We start from the raw sequence: 21,599 nt of genomic DNA on the forward strand, positions 1-21,599 counted from the left end.
ACAATCCCTGTGGATCGATATTTTTATTACTACGTGATAATTCGTTCACTTGCGAAAATTATCCATCAGCATGCGTTGTAATCTTTCATCTTTATAACCAATTAAAAATAAATTGTTCCATTTAGTTAAATTAATTACTTGTATAACGTCAAAATAAATTTTAAAGTGGCTTATATTAATTTACTACACAAATTCTTCTTGATACTTGAGATCAATGAGTAAGGTTATATGGTTATACTTTTTTGACTAAATACTTATTTATTCAAAGGTGCCTTATTGATTGTTGATTTTATCAAATTAAATAGTCCTATATTGTTTGTGATCTCACTAAGGTTTGGTAAAACAATTTTGTGTTCCAAGCAAAAGTGTCCACTTAGATAATAATTATTGGTGCTGCAAGGAAAATACATATAAAGAAGAAATTAAAAACTTAAAGTTAGAATAAAAAACTATCATTGGTTTAACGTTTCTAATAATAAAAGAACAACTAAAATCAATAAATAAATACAAAAAATTACAATTATCATATCGTTTGCATATACAACTATTGTTACATTGTTTGATCACCGGAACATATTGCATTTACTCTTAGTATCTCTCATATATATATATATATATATATATATATATATATATATATATATATATATATATATATATTTTGTTTCCAATGATGGGATGAAAGCAAATCCATGCTACAATATGTTATTTATAGATTTAATTTTACAATTAAAAATTAAAAACCACTACTGCCTTTATAATATGGTCATTCAAGACCATTAAACTTGATATCATTTAGCAATCAAAACTCTCATAACATATCTTATGCGCCATATCATTCTACAAAACATTTCACAGATTATAAATTAATTTATGTCAATAGTAGGGTTAAAAACATATACTTACATGAACATCCATTTCATATGCTTCTTAAACGGCAGGGATGCAACAAAAGACAAAAATAAAAGTTTCTTTAATCTCCTTCTCTCTTATTCACATGGAAAAAAAATAGTCATCTTTACATTATTCAATAAAACAAAAGACCAAAATAAAAGTTTCTTTAATCTCCTTCTCTCTAATTCACATGGAAAAAAAATAATCATCTTTACATTATTCAATAAAATAAAATAAGATGGAAAGTTAGAAAATTAAACTACAAAACGATATATCAATAAAGATATTGTTTGAATAAAATGATATTGATCTAAAATAATAAATTATGCTTAAAAAAATCTATAGCAACAAAAACATCCATAGCAACAATTTACGTCAAGCTACTATAAATCCATTAAAATTACCTTTTCATATAGGAAGTATCCTTTCAATAAAATTCTCTTATTTCAAAATCCTGCTTATGTTAGTTTAAAGAAAGGTTAACCATAAAAAATTACAAAATATTAGAAGAAGATATATATGAAAAGGTATTAAAAAATAAAGTGGAAGAAACAATATACGGTTTGCATGCACCTTTGCTATATGCTTGGCTATAGTGATAGAAATGCATAAATTTAGATCTATTTAATAGCATAATAGATAGTTAGGAATATGAATCAAAATTTACATAACGTAGGTAGCAATTCACAAAAAATGCAACCGATCGGTCTTAGCAAAAGGCCTTATCTCATGATGTATTGAATTCAAGTTAATAGTGGTGAATTACATGGAGGGCAATAATTTTTTTTTTTTTTTGTAATAAAAGCAATGTGACACATAAGCATCAACTATTATTTAGAAAAAGGAAAAAATGGGAAGCTTTGTTAGGCTGCCACATCAGCAAAAAAAAGTTTGCTTTACAATGATACTAGGGGTAACCCCGTGCGTTGCACGGGTTTGATTAAAATATATAATTAAAATATTTTTATAAATAAAAAATAATAATTGTGATAATTATAATCACATATATTTAAATAATAGATATTATTTTAAAATATGATTATATTTAATATTAGTATATGGGTAAAAAAAAAAGTTGTTTAGAAATATTAGATTTTTTATTAATTTATATCGTAGTTTGTTCATATTTTAATGTAATAGATCTCTTATAATATTTCATAAGTTTGAAAGGATGTATCATTTTTTATTTTATTAGTGTAATCATATAAGATTTTAGTTTTCTTTATATGAGTTGCAATTTTATAGTCAAATGTCACTTTGTTTTTTTATTTTTGATGTATCCCTTATTTTATTATTTTCAATAAGAGTTGGAGGCATACCTAATTATACTTGTAGACAATATTGCTCATGAGAAATGTTAAAATAAGTTTTGATTATAGAATATGATTCATATATGGTGGCTTTGACTATTTGTTCCACGTGATCTCATTTTTTGAAAATTATGTCTCAAACAGCGTATTTGCTTACTACGTTCTATGCAATTTAAGGTTCCAAATATCTTATCTACTTACTCATCTCTCGTTCTCTTGGAGTTTATTCTCACTTATTCACATGTTGAAATTTTATTCCAACTTTATTAGTCCCAATTTTTTAGTCTATTGTTTGGTTCACATTTTTTTTTGCTTGGTCCTTTTGTTTTTGGTTTGTTTTTCTTTTTCTTGGTGAGGTTTGTGTCTCTTCAAAATTATTGTTAGTTTTTGTCCCTCTTATTTAATATTTACTTGAACATTTATTTTATTTTTCTTATTATATTATATAAACTTGAATATTTGTTGTTGTCAATATATAACTTTGGACGAAGATTTTATATATTTGAATTTAGGTTTAGTTATTTGGTTAAGGTAAAGAAAGTCTTATAGATGAATTTAAGATTTAACATGTGTCATTTTCTTATTTGCTTAAAAAAAAATGTCATCTTATTCTTATAAATATTCCACTATTTTATTTTCAGCCGTAACGTAAACATTCTTTTAGAATATGTAATTAATTTATCCAAAAAGTTATATTATTACGTAAATTAAATTAATAATTTTTGAATTATTGGTGAATTTTAGTTGTGTGTAAATATGTTTAAATATATGTGTGATTATATTTTCTAAATATATGTAAATATATTTTAACATCTACGGTTTTAATAATTTCTAAAATTTATTTTGACAAATGAGCATCAACAATTTTTATTTAATAATTTTTGCCTTTTTTTAATTTAATTTAGAAAGTTTTTAGTACAATTCTAAGTGGGAGGAAAAAGTATTTAGTACAATTTCTAAACTAACATGTTTTTAGCACAATTCTTTTCATCGATTCATTTTATGGTTGTAAGAATAAGATGTCATGCGTAGATTAAAATAGGACCATCTATTAAAATTCATATATATTCATATTGAACCATCCAGATTTAGGCAAGTGTTATACGATAAATGCATGAAGATTATATATTTGGACAACCTCTAAGTCAAGTTGAATCAATATACTTCTTGCATGTATTACAATTATAAGAACCACATGACTTGAGTATCAACTACAAAAAAAAAAAACTTATTTTAATTTCTACTTTGTTATTGTTTCTATATTTCTCTTGATCGAGATCAAGTAGATTACCTACACATTGTAGACAATATAATATTTAAAAATGAGACACATATTTATATTTCTAAATTATTTGGATTGTCTTCTTTTAATTGAATGCCTCCAACATCAATATACCCTCGATCTATATAAATTTTAAGGGACTTCAAAATCAATAAATAGAAGTCTCTTTTATCCTCTTCAACTTATTCACATGAAAAAAATTAATTATATTCCCATTAATCAACAATTTTTTATACAAATCTTTTACCTTATATAAAATAATAAATGAAAAAGAAAATAAGAAACAAATAAGCTAAAACATTAGACTAATAAAATAATAAATGAAAAAAGAAAGTTGTCTAATTACAAACATTATATCAATTAAAAAAAAATGATGGTTTACAAACTGCCATCAGAGTTAAATACACATCCTCACATGAGGTGTCATTTCATAGATTTACAAACATTCATCGGATGCAACGTAAGCAAAAATAGAAGTATGTTTTATCATGTTCTCCTCCTTCACATGAAAAAATAGTCATATTCATATAAATCGATTCAACTCAAAGTTTAATTAATCATCGAACAAAACACCGGTTGATATTTAAAAAAATATCCAACCTAAAAAAGAAATATAAAAAATGATTAGAGATATTCTAAACTCAGAGTAATAGAAAAATTTCAATTTACAAACATATTAATAGGCAACTATCACATATATGTATATCAATTTCTTAATTAATCAAATGTAGACATACCTGATACTCTAAGAGGCTAGACACCATCACCTACCAAGGACAAAACCAATATACTTATGATGTAACTATATATATATGCACACAATAGCTTTTAAATCAATTCAAGACACTATAATGTGTAACTTTAACATATGGAAGGTGAAGAAGCATAACTTTTTCTCATGGAGATGTTAGACAAAGAAACCATAGAGTTTTTGCTATGAGATAGATAAATTAAAATTTTGTTAAAACATAGAAGGTAGACTTCCTGATATGGTGGTGGTGATAATTAGCTTTTGGGTTAACTTTATATAGAGCTTGTGTTTGATAATTAGCTAAATTAACATATTCAATATTAGTGTCTCCAAGAATTCTTTGTTTTCAATTGCATTAATAGAGAATTGTAACATACAATATATATTTTAATAATATATTGCAATGCAATTAAAACAATAACATGATGCACCATTCCACCTTTCATTGCTTGCAATTCATTTTTGTCTCAATTCAACAACAATAAACTGTGTTAGTTTTTTTTTTAATATATTATTATTATTTATTATTTATTATTAGAGTAACTCTATTATATGAAAAAATATGAAAATGTTTTAATAGAGATTGTAAACTTTTCTTATAGAGTGTCACATCATCACAATGCTTGCTTGTGAACAACTCAATCTTCCTTTTAAAGGATTGTTTGATAAATTTATTTGTCATAGTTAAAGAATAAGAGTTAAGAAATACGAAAGAATGGTAGTTTAAAAGTTGGTGTGACAAAATTAATTTTTTTTTAAATAATAGCACAATAGTAATTAATTAATAAACAATATAACTAAAGTATTTTTTTTCATAAAATTTATTTATTTATTTTGTCAAGCATGGAATTTTTTTGAGGAGTAATTTTTTTATTTGGTTTATTTATTTAAAGTAAAATTTTACAAATTGCAAATCATATTTACGCATGCATGATTTATATTTTATGTTTGGTAGTGTAAAATATGAAAGAGCATATATCTATTCATTGTTCTTTTGTAATTTGATCTTTTTTTCTTTTCTTTCTTTCATTATTATTGGGAGTCATTATTATTGTAACATATAGATAATTATTTTGGAGGATGAATGGACACACAAAATAAATTGTGGGACAAATTTTAAATAGATATGAGAAGCTCTCTAAAGCATGCCACATCATCACAATGCTTGCTTTTGAGCAACTCAACCTTCCTTTTACTAGTAAAAGATATTGATGATTGATTGATGTGCTGCATTGCAATGAAATTTCATCCCTTTTTGCAATCTCACTATTCAACTCTTCAATTTCAGCTTTCAATTTGTTGGATATGCCTTGAAATCTCAGTTACAAGAAGTTGGAAAAATCTTTGTTGAATCTTTTTGCATCTTTGATGTTTTGAAGATTTTTTAGGAAAAAAAAATATATTTTCTTGGAAGATACTCTGACTTGGATTTGTTTTATTTTAAAACAGATTTGTTACTAATTTTTGGCATATATTTTTCTATAAATAGGGATCACTTTATTCATAGAAAAATTGAGAGAGAGAGAAAGGAAGCAACAATGTAGGGTTTTCAATTAGGATTTGCCGCCGACACAAGGCTAGGGTTTTAGAGAGAAACAAGAGAGGTTGTCTCTTGGTATAACTCTAGGGTTGGGCAAAGGGGATTGATTACACCTTGGGAAACACTTATCAAATTGAGTCTCTTGGCCACGGGAAGAGATTCGGGATTTGGGTAGAATTAGGATTAATTCTTGTAACCCAATTTGGGAATTTCTTGTAAAGTTACTCATTGATATAGTGGAACGGAGGGGCTGCTCTCTCCCCCAGACTAGGTCATTATTGGACCGAACTGGGTAAACAAATTATCGTGTTCTTTCTTCTCCTTTATCTTCTTTATCGGTGTTGTTATTATTATTGCTTATTCCACTTAATTATATGGTTGCCGTTCTATTGCTCCACACATCAAATTATTCATTGGTGTGATTTTAAGACGAATTCACAACACAACTTGTCAACAATATCTTTTTTCATTAGTAGCTTTGAATTTTTCTCCATTAATTCCACTCCTCTTTCCATTAATTGACTCTTTTCCAAGCTTAATTCTTCCAAATTTTCCTTCAATTTAACTATGTTCTTCTCAGATTCATACAGCTTCCTTTTCAATTCAGTATTTTCTTCATCATAAGCCTTAATTTTCTTTTCCATATTGCCAACCTTTTGCTCCATCAAACGAGCAATTGAGACTAATCGAAGTGGTGCTGCTTTCAAAACATGTAAACACATATCTGATTGCCAATACCTCTCCAAATTTTCATGATCCTTTTCCGCAATGAAATGATTATCAATAAAGTCTCCAAAAGGAAAACTCTCATCCCAGATTGATGTGCCATCACCATTCTTCATGACAGATGAAACATTGGTTGGATTTTCTTGTAGAGAGTTCCCTACATGGTCAACCTTCCTCTTCCTATCTGTATGTCTTTCGGGAAACTCCTTCACGGATTTTGGATCCATTCTTCCTGAAAAAATAACATTATAGAAGATGAATAAAGGCAAATAATATAGATTCCTCATATAAAAGAGTTTCTTGAAGTTGCAAAGTGTTTCGGACTGTGTCAAGACCCATTCGCCTCAACCAAATTAACTAAGTGGACCATACAATGGACACGCCCTAAAAGCACACATCATCATTCGTTGGGACATGTTGACCACTGGATCATGCCGCATCAACCATCATCTTAAACTTGTCCAAGAGAAGGTTCTAGGTTTTCCTAAATCATAATTCTCAACCTATATAAATTTGCCTTTTGAGCTAAGATCAGATGTCACATTTAATCCTAAATACCTCTCACATCTGCGTCTACCGACTTGATTGTCAGAATGTGTGCAGATTTCACTACCTCCTTCACAACGGGGTTCAACCACCAACGGTCCGGAACCAATGACCCATAAGAACATTAATTAATTACCATCGAGATTTCAGGTTCGGAGAGGATCACATAGCTTGAAACGCAATGTTAACACCAGCATAAATAAAAATGAACTACATATGTCAAATACAAACGCATATATGATTTTTTTATTATGAAGAATAAAAACAAAAAGCACTAATTCAAGTTGGACCATTTTTCCAAAATTCTTTTCCTCCCTCCTAAACTTTCAAACAGAGTCTAAGGCTACATTTGGTATTTCGATTTTGGGGGAAAATAGCACTAATTCAAGTTGGACCATTTTTCATTTCTAAAACATACCCTAAAAGAAAAGTTGGGACCCAACTAAAACAAACCAGCTGAAAAATGGTACATGCAAAGCAAAAATGTAACAATATGGGATCATCATACACTAAATTTAAAGGTTAAAATAAAAAGGTACAACCGTACACTAATAAACAAACCAAGGATGAGAAAGGTAACTTACACAGTAACAATGAGAAAGAGTAACCGCCAGCAAGAACGATTTGTAGCGATTAATATGTGATGGAGACGAGGAAAGCCTTGAAGTAGGGGTGATCGTATCCGAACCAATCCAAAAGTAAAACCGCAAATCGAACCAAACCAAATCGAAAACCGCAAAAACCGCATTTGGTTTGGATGTATTTGGATGGCTTTCTTACTGAACCGCAAACCGCAAAACCGCAAACCGCAAAAACCGCAAAAACCGCGGATAACCGCAAAAACCGCATTAAGTTACTATTATATATTTATATTCCAATATCGTAAAAGAAAATATATTTATATTCCAATATACATGCCCAATTACCAAGTCAGTCGACCAAATTAATCGAACTTCAAGTTGTTTTTATTTTTTGTACTGAAATTTTATTTTGGTGTTGTAATGTTATTTTAAATAAACAAATTTTATCGGTACCGTGATTTTATTTTGAAAATTCAATTTTTTTATATATTTAAAATTGTAAGTTACTATAATGTTATTTTGGATAAATAATTTTTGTTGGTACTACAATGTTATTTTGGAACTTCAATTTTTTATTTTTTTTTATGCTTAAAATTGTTCGGTACAATCGTTATGTTTTAAACCGCACCAACCGAACCGATCCAAACCGCATTGGTTTGGTTTGGTTTGGTTTGGATGACTTTTTAAAAATCAACCGAACCAAACCGAACCGCATGCATTTTTATCTCGCGGTTAGGATGACTTTTATGCTCAAAACCGAACCAAACCGCACCGCGATCACCCCTACCTTGAAGTGATGAAAGAGTGTATGGAGGCTTAAAGTGAAGTGGAATGAAAATGAAGTAAACTTGCTGGGGAAGGGTTGTTATTATATAAATAAATGAAGTGACCCAATGAATCAATGATTTAAGGGTTCATTTGTTTGGATGGAAAGAAATTGAGAAGAAAGGAAAATACGGAAATCGAAGAAAGAATTTAGATTAAGATTTAGTTTAAGTTCGTTCATCGGTTTTTGTGTTTTTCTTTCCATTTTTTTCTTTCCACTTTCTTTCTTTCCCATCAAACGAACTATATATCTAATCAAAATTAATAATTATAAAAAAATTCTAAAAATTAAAAACTCAATGATCCAACGGTTCTAAATTTCTAGTGTCTACGTACCAATATAATGTGCCAAAAATAGTAAATATTTGGCCCATTAAGGGTGGCCTCAATGCCATTATCGATTAATGGTTTATGAATTTTTATTAAATACCGTTAATTTTTATATTTCTCAATAATATATCAAATTATTTTCAAATTTTTTAAAAAAATTATGAATAACCTATTATGAATAAACTTTCAATTCGACACTAAATTTTGTAAATATTCATTATATACACCATGCACCACTTACACCACTTCTTTATGTTAGACAAAACCTTTAAAACACGTAATTATTTTTCTATAACGATTTATTTATCCGTGCATGAAACGGTTTCCATACTAGTTAATTAATACAAAAAAAGGGGTTATTTTCACTACTCCTTGTAATAAACTTATAAAATAACTTATTAAATTTATCCAAACAATCTCCAAATATACTTTCTAAAAAAGTGGAAATGCACAAACAATTCAGAATTTAATTGTATAAAATTGAAAAGGGTGATAAGAAATTGTCAAAAACCTGACATTACTTGAAAATTGCAAAAGATAATGAGGAAGTGGAAGGTTATAAGCAAAGTGATTAAAGATCAAAATTTATTGGCCTTTTTTAGAAAACTCGGTATCCGGCCCTAGGACCGACTAATCCGAGGGGACCAATCCCACCGCCCACTTGCGGGGGCCATTTAAAGCCAGAGTTTTTTTTGCTTTGTATGGACTAGCCCATCGAAATTGGCACCAGAGGGAATCAAAAGTGTTTTTTCTATTTCTTCATTCACTAAAACAGCAACCCTTTTCCCTTCATCAACTACATCATTCTCAACCTTCTTACTTCACATAATTTTTTGTTAAAATGTGCAGTTGATGATGGTGTTGGATTGGATTTACATCCCCTTTATCAAGATATCCTCAAAGCCTCCTTTACAATTATTATAAACATAAATTGAATTTACATAGAAATCAAAACTGATCATATAGGCCTAGTACTCTAGTAGTGCACCAGATCATTATTAGTTCATGCAAATTTGTAATACTCGACATTGTTGGATGAATTGAGGAGAACCTGATAGAAATAACTCAGAGAATTCCTATCGAATATATCGAAGTATAGGTCTCCACCAAAGAAAGTTAACACTACATATTCAATTATGCATCTAGCCCATATGAAAGAAAATACATTATCTCATTCAAATGATAGCAACTCCTCTTCCAGCTTTCTGACCCTTAACTTCAAGTCGATGCCCCAATTCTTTAAATAAAGTTTCAACCTCTCTTGACATAGTAATTGTTTTCTACAAGTAATATAATCAAGTATCAGGTTAATAGTCTAATCAACAGATGAAGTAAATAAATTAACAATCATAATAGCTCAGGTCTTGAACCTGTCTCAAATCCTTCAAACGTTCACGGTTGTACTACTGCATACGAGTAACCTATAAACTCAAATTGGACATGAAGACAAAAGATGAAACACCATAATATTTCTAAGAAGTCAATAATTCTAAATTCTACTTTGTTTTTGTTGCATACCAGCTTAGTGAGTTCTTCTTGAATGTGCATCAACTTCTGCTTTGTTGACTCTTCTTTGCAATTTGCGAGTTTTATGACACAGCTTGCTTCAATTTTTTCAATAGCCTTAACAGCCTAATTGTTCAAATTGGTTAGAACTTAGAAATGTCGGTGGAATGTAAGTGCAGCAAAAACTAACATATCATATCAAACCTTGTCTTTTTGCTCCAAAACCACTGAGGAGATCCGATCTTCCAGCTTCTGAAACTTAGCTCATGATTCAATTTTTTAATCGCATATTTAAAGTTTTTCCACATAGAACTTGTTTTCTACAAGTAATGTAATCAAAATTGGTCAGAAATGTGTCAGTCGAAAGTAAGTGCTGCAACAACTTAATATATCGACATATCAAACCTTGTCTTTTTGCTCCAAAACAACTGAGGAGGTCCGATCTTCCGGCTTCTGAAACTTAGCTCATGTTCATGCTCCAATACTTTAATAAAATATTTAAAGTTTTTCGACATAGAAATATTTTTCTACAAGTAATGTAATCAAGTATCAGGTTAATAGTCTATCAGCAGATGAAGTAAATTAATAAATCAGGTCTTGTTTTGTGTGTGTGTGTGCATATGTGTATGTGTGTGTTGCACCTCTCTCAGACACTTTAGTTGTTCACTGTGATCTTGCTTCATCTGAGTAATCTGTAAATTGGACATGAACCAATTATTTTCATGAAGACAGTTTATAATCCACATGAAACAGAAGATGAAACACCATGATATTTCTAACAAGTCAAATAATTCTAAATTCTAAATTTTTTTGTTACATACTAGCTTAGTGTGGTTTTCCTGAATGTGCATCATATCATTGTCTCTTTGCTCCAAAACCTTTGAGATCTGATCTGCCAGCTTCTTTTCATCTTTTTTATGCTGCAAAATGCATTGTTTGTTTTTTATAGAGACCCGAGTATGACGGATAAGGAAAAAGGGTTATTATTGTAATAAAGAGTGTAGTAAGAATATATTAGTATATATATATAGTGAGGTGAGGGAAGTTTGGGATTAGGGAATATTTTAGTTGGAACTATTATGGTTAGGCAAAGAAAGAGTGTTTTCTTTCTGAGGAGCTGAGCTCTAAGGGTAGATTGGAATCACCTCCTTCTACACATTGTATCTTTCATTTTGCTATTGTAAGATCTTTGCTTAATTTTCAGTTAATAAAACACATAATTCTTTAGATTTGCATTTCCTAGTTCCAACAGTTTTCCTAAAATATTTCATTAAGTCTGAAACTTTGAGTAGAAAAACCTTGTTGCAAAGCATTAGACATCCAAATAAACAACACAATATATGTTGATAACATGTTAAATAAAGTAGAATAACTGTAATAACATCTGGTTCTCCGATGATCGAATTTCATCTTTCTCCTCTGATTTGAAAATTGTGGCTTCTGCTTCAGCCTTCTTTGAGATTAAAGTTTCTGGATGTAGAATTGGCACATCAGCGTTAAACTTGGAAATTGAAATGGAAAAGTGAATAAGAATCTTGCTGAAGTCTAAATGCTGTCTACCCAAAACAGAGTTCACACTGCACATTCAATAACAGAAAATGAAAACGCTCTATCTCATTCTTTAAGTAGTAGCAATAGCAACTCATCATCTTCCAGATCTTCATCATCGTCCTCTAGTAGCAACTCATCTACCAGGCTCTGACCTTCACCGTCAAGTACTATCACCAATACTCTAATCTTTTCTTAAAAGTATTTCCACATAGCAATTGTTTCCTACAGGTAATGTAATCAAGTATCAGGCTAATATATAGTCTAATCAGCAGATGAAGTAAATAAATTAAAAATCATAATGTCTCAGGTCTTGCACCTGTCTCAAATCCTTCAAACGTTCACTGTTGTACTGCTACATACGAGTAACCTATAAACTCAATTTGGACATGAAGACAATTATTTGAATGCATGAAGACAACTTTCGAGTTTAATGACGCAGCTTGCCTCAATTTTTTCAATAGCCATAACAGCCTGATTGTTCAAATTGGTCAGAAATGTGTCAGTGGAAAGTAAGTGCTGCAAAGACTAACATATCATATCATATCAAACCTTGTCTTTTTGCTCCAAAACCACTGAGGAGGTCCCATCTTCCAGCTTCTGAAACTTAGCTCCATATTCACGCTCAAATAATTTAATCACATATTTAAAGCTTTTCCACAGAGAAATTGTTTTCTACAAGTAATGTAATCAAAATTGGTCAGAAATGTGTCAATGGAAAGTAAGTGCTGCAAAGACCAACATATCATATCAAACCTTGTCGTCTTTTAGCTCCAAAACCATGGAGGAGGTCCAATCTTTCAGCTTCTGAAACTTAGCTCCATGTCCATGCTCCAATACTTTAATCATATATTTAAAGTTTTTCCACATAGAAATTGTTTCCTACAAGTAATGTAATCAAATATCAGGCTAATAGTCTATCAAACCCACTTGGGTTGGTCTAGTGGTGTTGGCTCGAGTCTTTGGAGTATGCTTCTCTCAGGGTGCCAATTTCGGTGGGCTATGTCCATATAGAGCAAAAAAAACTCTATCTTTAAATGGGCCTCGGGCCTCGCAAGTGGGCGGTGGGATTGGTCCTTGGATTAGTCGGTCCTAGGGCCGGATACAATTTTTTTTTTTTTTTAAGAAAAAACGCTAATACTCTATCAGCAGATGAATTAAATAAATTAATAAACGCTACCTCTCTCAGAAATGAGAAATGATGTTTAGTGTTCACAGTATATTATTATATATTTAATCTAATAATTTAATCCTTTTTATTCTTTGTAATTTACCAACCATTAGATTAAGATAAATGAGAGAAAATATGAGGGAAAATTGGAGAGGATCCCAATCCATTTTAAAGTACTAAGAGTCATTTTGATTCGTAAAACAGCAAGAACAGACAAAATAATACATAACAGAACAAGATAATACATGACCTGTACCGGAGAGAAATAAGGCAATAATATTTTTAAATTCGTCAATAAAACAGGTATTTTTATATTTTTTATAGTTGTACTATGGACAAAAGTTGTCATGTGGTTCAGTGAGAGACAAAAATTATTGTTTTTGTCCTGTCTTTTGTTACTTAATTTGTGCAGTCTCATAATCAGTTTCAAATCAAACAGTGTACAACAAAAGTTGTTCAGTCCACTTCCCTGTTTTTTAGCAAATCAAACGCACCCTTAGGTCCGTTTGATTGCAAAATATAAAGATTGGACAAAACATTACGGTACAAGACAGAACAACACATAAAAAAAGTATAAGATAGAACGGCACCAGACAACATTTAGGTTGCGTTTTATCTATTAAAGTGTAAGTATCGGACAAAACAACACAACTCATGGTAGAACAGCACAAAACAACTTTTATTATATTGAACAATTTTTTTCTTATGGGATGTCCTTACCAACTGAGGTAAACTCACAAAGACAAATAATTATAAATGTTATTGATCATTATATGCTCGTTTTCTATTAATAGTCTCTACATTTTTAAAAAATGTTTTTAAAAATTCTATAATTTACTTCCATTACCAAATTTAGTCCCTTAATTAGTTTTTTAGACGACAAGTTTTCGGGCACGGGAAGATGTGTTAAGAAGTCTTACATTGATCATGAGATGATCTGAATATTTGTTTATAAATGTGCTTCGAAGTTTCTTAGGCAACAAAGTAAAATTGTGAAAATTTAGTAGTAGTTGACAAATTTTAGCTGCATGCATCCAACTAAAGATTGAGCATTCAACAACAATTTGGTGCCACTATGCTAACTATAAATACAAAACACAAAAGATCCCAAAATGAAAACCATAGAAGTTCAAAAAGCTTCAACTACATAACTGTGAGACTGCATTCATTACCTTGTAACCCTTGTTCAAGGTAAACTTTCTATCCAAAATAAAGATCAATAACTTTAAAAGATCCAACTTGATCAAGGTTTAAGTTCAGATATTGAAACTAAAACTTGCTTGATTGCGTTGTCGAACCCAGTTTTCTGTTGCAGTTGAATTTCATCCCTCAATTCTTCCATTTTAGCCTTCAAATCTTCAATTTCAGCCTTCAAATCTTTAGTTTCAGCCCACATCCTGTAGACAATTTTTTCTTTCTTGATAATTTTCTCGATCAAGCCTTCTTCTCTTTCCACTAACTGATTATTTCTCAAGATTAATTCTTTCAAATCTTTTTTCAATTCAGTATTCTCTTCATCATAAGCCTTGTTTTTCTTTAACAAATCACCAACCTTTTGCTCCATCAAACGAATAAGCGAGACCTCTTGAACAGGTGTTGCTTTCAAAACATGGAAACACTCTTCTATTCCCCAATTCTCAAATGCTTTGCGATCCTCTTCTGTAATGAAATGCTTATCGATAAAGTCTCCAAATGGAAAATTGTTATCCCAGATTGATGTGCCATCACCATTCTCTGTGGGTGTAGCTGGTGAAACATTGGTTGGAATTTCTTTTGGAGATTGTCCTACATGCATGGTTAGCCTTCCTCTTCCTAGGCAACACTTTTGGAGATTTTGAATCCATTCTTCCTGAAAAAGTAACATTATAAACATCGAAGTATCGAACACAAAACTGCAAAGCTTCACTGGCAACGCAATAGCCCACTCAAAACATATGAAACATCAACTAAGATATGAAGAATGGACATTAATGTAATTAGATAACTATAAATAGGTGGTACAGAATCATAAATGTAGCCATTTTTTCTTCTAGAACCACTATAATTCAAAACATCCAGCAAAAACAAATAATGGCTCAAAAGTTAAGGTGAAATTTCTAAGATAGGTGCACAAGACATACTTTGAGACAAAATACAAAGATACATACAACTAAAACATCAAGCTGCATACCATTACAACAAAAATAGTAATGCCTCACCGCGATTCTGAAAAATCCACTAATACCAAACGTGCAGTGACTCTACTTCACACCAAATATACTCGAATTCCGAAAGAGATTTTTTTTTTTATAAGACAAAGAACATCTAAATATCAGGGACAAAGAAGACTTCGCCTCCACCTTTGCATATATCTGATATCTCCTAAGAGAAAATATTTTCTAAATATACAGTAACTCAGAATCATACATAATTCGAAACATCCAGCAAAAACAAATAATGGCTCATAAAACTTAAGCAATATAGTAAAAATTACTCTAACGAAACCGACAATGAGACATGAATGCAAAGCAAAAATGGAACAATATTTACAGATTAAAAATGTTACCTTTCAAAATGCCAAGAAATTAAGAAGATACATTAAGAAAAATCAAAAACAAAAAAAAAACAAAAAGAGGTAACAGTGACAGTAATAAACAGAATAAGGATGATGATAAAAATAATTTCCATAGCAAAAATAAAAAAAGAAAAATACGTACCGATGAAAATATTTTGGGAGAATATGGAGCGTTGAAGTGAAATGAAAAATGAAGGAAACTTGCTGGGGAAGGGGTATAAATGAAGTGACTACTGACACAAATGAATTACGTAATGGTTTATGTCTTCTCGAAACTAAAAACAAAGTAATCCAAGAGTTCTAAATTTAAAATATTTGATAGTAGATAAAAATAATTATTGTGCTTCAAATAGAGAGGATAAAATAGGACCAGGATTATGTGCGGTTAAAATTGGTGAAGTCTTGTAGTTAATAAGTTTCAGGCCATCCGATTTTAATTAAACAAAAAATTGTCTTAAAATTTAAACAATTTGATTTTAATTGGACGGCTTAGAACCACTAACCGCATGTAGTCCGACTGCATGTAATCCAATTCCGCTAAAATATGTCCCCTAGGCTTACCTCAATACCTTAGTTAGTAGAAAATTTGGATTTCATTTGCAGAATTTTGGAATTTAAATTTCGAATACTCCATTTCTTTAGTTTAAAAATGAAATTTTAATCATTAAATTATCTTACTAAAAAAAACCTTAAGAGGCTAAAATATTTTCTTCACTCTAAAAAGATTTTTTTTGTTCTTGAAAATATATTTTCATTTTTTTATCATTGCTATTTTTCGGTACTTATAAAATTTATTTTTATTGTAAGGGGAGAAAAACTTATCTTATATATCCTAAAAGTTCTATAACGAAGATTAGTGATTGCAACGGTGATAAACACTTTGTACCTATATCTTGATTAACAAAAAAAGAAAATATTATTCATGTAAAAATTAGTCTTTTAAAATACCCCCTCCATCCCAATTTATAATAAAAAAATAGTTTTTTTGTCCTAAATTTTAAGTAAAAAAAAAATCAATTTTTAATATTTTCAAAATTATTTACTTTTATTTATTTTTATAAAATTAAAAATAGATTGCATTTTATTTACTCTCTCTTCTTTTTCCAACAATCAATAACAAATAAAAAATTTGTTTACAGCTTTTCATAAAACTTATTTTAAGAAAAATACAAAATGTCATACTTTAAATTAATATATTTTACTTTTCTTAATAAGTATGATTTTTTTGTAGTTTATAATTTGGGACGGAATGAGTACTATTCATTATTTTAATTTTTGTCTAGGTATTTACTATTCATTTTTTTTTCACCACTAGTATTCAGTGACTAGTCTACTAGACCCTAACTTGGTTCGGATGTTAGTTAATTATGACATCAAGTGGTTACAGCTCCCTCCTTGTTGCATTTGTGCAGTATCAAACCGTAGTCCTCTCTACCAAGTTCAATGTCAATCACCACTTAACTAACTAACGATTAGTATGTACATAAAAAATTGGTATGTACAATTCATTTTAGTTCTTATATAATCGGAATTGGAAGGATCGAAATCTAGGACCAGCTCGGACAATTTAAAAATGAACCACTTAATAAATAAAAAAAGCAAAAAAAACTTAAAAAATAATACACATTTAAATTGTAAATAAAATCAATAACATAAAAAATAATCATTATTTTAACTAAAATACAAAATATTTATATTTTAATCGATAACAACAAAATATTTTTTACCTACTAAAAGAATGCATTCTTTCTAGCAGTGGAACGAACACGGAGAAGGAGAAAATACACTCATTTTTATTTGTGTTTGAGACATGACAAACCTTTTGTTTTTTCTTCTGAAAAATAAACCTAACCACTTTAGATTAGGCGCACAAAAATAGGTTAAAAAAATATTATAATTTTTTTTTCGAATCATCATTTTTTTAAAAGACTTATTACTATAGAAAAATATTTTTGAGGCCCGTAAAAATATAGGACCGACATCTTATGGCACCTTGCACACCTAAGAGACGCCCATGCCAAAATCATACTTTTCCTTTTTAGATTCATTGGAATGCTAATGTATCTAATCTATAATATAATTTAAATACATTAGTTTTTTAATGAATCTAAAAAGTGGAAGTTCTCCAATAATTAGGACCGGAGGGAGTATAAAGTTATATTTACAATGATTAAAAACAAAACAAAAATTGGACCTTCCCTCCCTTTATGTACCAAAAAAACAAAACATTTAAATTGTTAAGCACTGAAACTATAAAATAGTTTTACTCATAGATCAAATAAAAACTTGTGATATTGTCACTTAAATTCACTTTGTAACCTCCAATCAGTCCGTGTTTTAACACCTTAGTATGGCCATGTTATCTTGTCACATCATCATTTTCGTTAAATAATGGTTATCAAAATTGATGGGGATTAAAATTGCATGATTTTGTAAAAATAAAAAATAAAAAATTGCGTGATTTGTGTGTAAAAATAAAAATAAAAATTGCGTGATTTGAAAAGTTAGGGACCATTGCGGATTGAAAAAATGGAGGATCAAAATCCCAAATTTTTAAAAATAGACACATCTTTAGTGTGCAAGACCAAATATTTGAAAATTTTTATCAAACACACCTCTCCAACAAGTCTCTGGATGCTCCCCTAGATTCTCTAACAAATATTATTAGAGTTATGGTTCGGCTTGATCGGAGAGCATGAATGGATCTCAATCTTGGATTAATAAATGGATGTGGGAAGTCACATTTGGAGATATATTGTAAGATTTCAAGTGAGTAGTTGAGTTTCACATCAATTATGAATTAGAAGAATGTTAAATATATAAAGAGCATTGACGCACCTGGTAGGTCTTTGACTGGTGCAGACGTTGTCCATTGGCTGGTTCCAAAATTTCCCATTTTTATACATGTGCTTCACAAAATCTTATGCATTAAAGTAAAAAGGTGAAAAGTTAGTAGTTGACAATTTCAGCTGCGTAAGCATCCAACTAAAGATAGAGCATAATGTTGAACAGGTGCTGCTTTCAAAACATTGAAACACTTTTCTATTCCCCAATCCTCAAATGCTTCGCGATCCTTTTCTGTAATAAAATGCTTATCGATAAAGTCTCCAAATGGAAAATTGTTATCCTAGATTGAATGTAGCCGGTGAAACTTTCGTTGGAATTTCACAGCCTGTATAGCCGGTACGTCGTCTTTTAGGCAACCGTTTTTCAGATTTTGGTTCCATTCTTCCTGAATAGGTAACATTTTAGAAGATGTATAAAGGAAATAAACAATAGTATGTCAAAGTTGCAATAGATTCAACGGATATACAATAACCAACTCAAAATCTATGAAACAGCGACTAAGATACAAACATCGAACATGAAACTGAGATTAATAATTTAATAAAGAAGAATGGACTTTAAATGTTGAACACCGACACATGTCGAATACCAATTCAATCTCAAGTGGATGTCATTCATAACACAAAACAAACTAAATTTTTGTTCAGTAAACAAATGTTTTGAAAACTCTCACACACAAAATGGAGGGATTGATTTGATGTTGAAATCTATCAAGTGTGAGTTAAGTCTTGCATTGGTCGAAAGAGTTGAGGTTGAATACTTTATAAGTGAGACTGTGAGAGGTTCCATAAACCTAATGCCTTAAGGTTATGGGTGAAAGAGTGGTGTCAGAGTCACTTGTATGATTGCTCAATGCTCAATATGTCGATCCAATCATGAAACTCCCCCTCCATGACCCAACAGTAGTATCAGAGACAGATTGGGGAAGCAATAAGTGAGACCTAGCAATTTTGGCATGATACCATGTTGGAGTAAGCCCTAAAAGTCAATCTATTTTGATAGAATTCTCTTTTGTATCATGAATTTGATTTATGTGTTTAATATATATAATAAGGCATTTCTTTATTATGTTGGTTTCAAACTAATAAAGTCCCTAGAATAGCTAGTCTGTTTAATGGAACATTAAGTGTGACTTAATCGTGAGACCTCATTAGACACAAGGACACTATTCTTAAAGTATCCGTAGTCAAGTTTTACTGTGATGTGGGATAACAGTAAAACATAGAGACTATTATGTGAGTAGACTGATGACCTCATCTCACGCGTCATGGATATGAGATATCAAGTCTTCACATAGATATAAATATTAGGAGTAATATTTATATTGGATTGACCCGCCATGAGAATGCTACATAGTAAAAGTTATGAAAAGTGTCATAAGATATTCTCATAGTGATGGTGGTGTATTCCACCCTTTGACCTGAAACCACTATGTACCCTAGATGTAGGAGTCGAGTGCTTTATCACCATTCAAACGTTGTCTGTAATAGGATGATCATAAAGTTGGTTGATGGGTACTCCACGAATCATGCTGAGGGACGTGAGTGACTTAGATGGAATTTGTCCCTCCTACATAACAGGAGAAATGTCTATGGGCCCAATATTGAACTAGACAAGGATGACATGCTATGCCTTGTGTTCAATATAGACATGAGGACAAAAGGATAATTATACACACAATCATTATCACAGAAAGGTTTCGTCAGATCACATGACATTCTCGTCACTTGGGTAGCAGTGATGTGTTGCTAGATACCGCTCACTGTTTATAATGTTAAATATGTGATTTAATATTATTGCCAACGTTACGAGAACCTATAGGGTCACACACAAATGACAGATAGATGAGAGAAATAAATAAGTAAGACTTATTTATAAAATAATAAGTATGACTTATTAGTAATTAAATTATTAAGTATGACTTATTATTTAATTTATGGAAATAGAGAAATGCGGTCCACCGTAAGGTACGGTGTATTTAAGTGCTTGACTTGATGGTCACACAAGTGGTTCTATAAATATAACCCTTGTGGTGGAGTCTTAAAAAAAGTTTAACCTAATTCACAAAGTAAGAAACTTAGCTGCCGCTCTCTAAACCCTATTCTCTCTGAATCTCCGTTGGAATTGGCTAGCACCGGTCATCGGAGAAGTTCTGTTCGTGTGGACTGAGTAGAGGCATCGCTACTTTGCTTTGCTCGTGATCAGAATCTGTTTCAACATCAAAGGTTCTGCACTTCGAGAGGTAAACACGTGAATCCTTAAAGTGTTTAAGTTTGTGTTTGATTTGTGATTAATGATTTAATCAAGATCCGTTCATCGGGATTGTTCCGCTAAGAGGTTTAATTTTATTTTTTTTGAAAAACCCCTCTTAAATCCTAACATACCAAACATGCATTAACTCTTCGTCACACCAAATACTTAAATAGACAAGGAGAAGTGCAAAAAAGGTAAACTCGGGGGATAAAATTTAACAATTATAAAATTTAGGGTGTTAAAATAACACAATTAAAACTTGAAGAGACAAAATCGCACAATTGTAAAACTTAGAGTGTCAAAACTACAGTTAAGTCAAACTATTATAATTTGAAATAAATTGTCGTCTTACCTTATTAAATTTTTATTCATTATTTATTTGGATTCATACAAGATTATATCATAATATTACAAGACTGAGCTGACAATTTATGATTTTATACTATCCGCGGAAGGTGGTACGTAAGAACACCAACACTTATTATTGACATATTTTGGACGTTCTTTTAACTTATCACACCATTTTCGACAATCTCCATCATTGACAACTTGGTTGCCAATCGACTTCTCTTCCTTCTGATTTCATGCACATATCTGCATACACAAACAATATATTTTATATATGAGGTGAAATATTTAAAGCATGAATTAGTTTGACGTAAACATCATAACATTTAGCAAATAAAATATACTCTATATATTAGTCCAAAAGTTTCAAACCTGATGCAACGATAAAGAAAGCCAATAAGAATACCATTGTGAGAGTAAATATCCTTCGAGACTCCATCTTGCACATATAACATGTAATATTTTATGCATGTTTGTTTATATAGACATATTTTCAGACTGCTTAAAAAAAAAAAGACATATTTTCAGACCAAATCTTGTCCATTTATTATGTTTGACCTGATTTTTTTGTGAGTTTAAGTACTTCA

At 30.4% G+C, this 21,599-nt stretch overlaps 1 protein-coding gene and 1 long non-coding RNA gene across 2 annotated transcripts; both read right to left on the reverse strand.

Moving 5' to 3' along the window:
- Positions 1-791: 791 nt before the first annotated feature.
- LOC123896459 lies at positions 792-7,717 on the reverse strand. Its single transcript, XM_045946842.1, has 3 exons — positions 7,634-7,717; positions 6,225-6,735; positions 792-840 (listed from the first exon to the last, which is right to left on the reverse strand). The coding sequence occupies exons 2-3, from the start codon at positions 6,728-6,730 to the stop codon at positions 792-794; spliced, it is 555 nt and encodes a 184-aa protein (XP_045802798.1). The 5' UTR covers positions 6,731-6,735; positions 7,634-7,717.
- Positions 7,718-9,542: 1,825 nt separating this feature from the next.
- LOC123906384 lies at positions 9,543-11,227 on the reverse strand. The gene is made up of 7 exons (XR_006808867.1): positions 11,113-11,227; positions 10,933-10,983; positions 10,697-10,818; positions 10,496-10,611; positions 10,304-10,417; positions 10,156-10,206; positions 9,543-10,065 (listed from the first exon to the last, which is right to left on the reverse strand). It is a non-coding gene; the product is annotated as an uncharacterized LOC123906384 (long non-coding RNA).
- Between the last annotated feature and the right edge of the window lie 10,372 nt (positions 11,228-21,599).

Source organism: Trifolium pratense, linkage group LG1, assembly GCF_020283565.1.
Source record: "Trifolium pratense cultivar HEN17-A07 linkage group LG1, ARS_RC_1.1, whole genome shotgun sequence".
Lineage (NCBI taxonomy): Eukaryota > Viridiplantae > Streptophyta > Magnoliopsida > Fabales > Fabaceae > Trifolium > Trifolium pratense.

What these genes read in the sequence shown, in the direction of transcription:
- LOC123896459 (XM_045946842.1), bottom strand. Translation starts at nt 6,730, where the DNA reads ATGGATCCAAAATCCGTGAAGGAGTTTCCCGAAAGACATACAGATAGG. An exon ending in AAAAAAGATATTGTTGACAA is followed by an intron (nt 841 to 6,224) that starts GTTGTGTTGTGA and finishes AATGTTTTGTAG; the next exon opens with AATGATATGGCGCATAAGAT.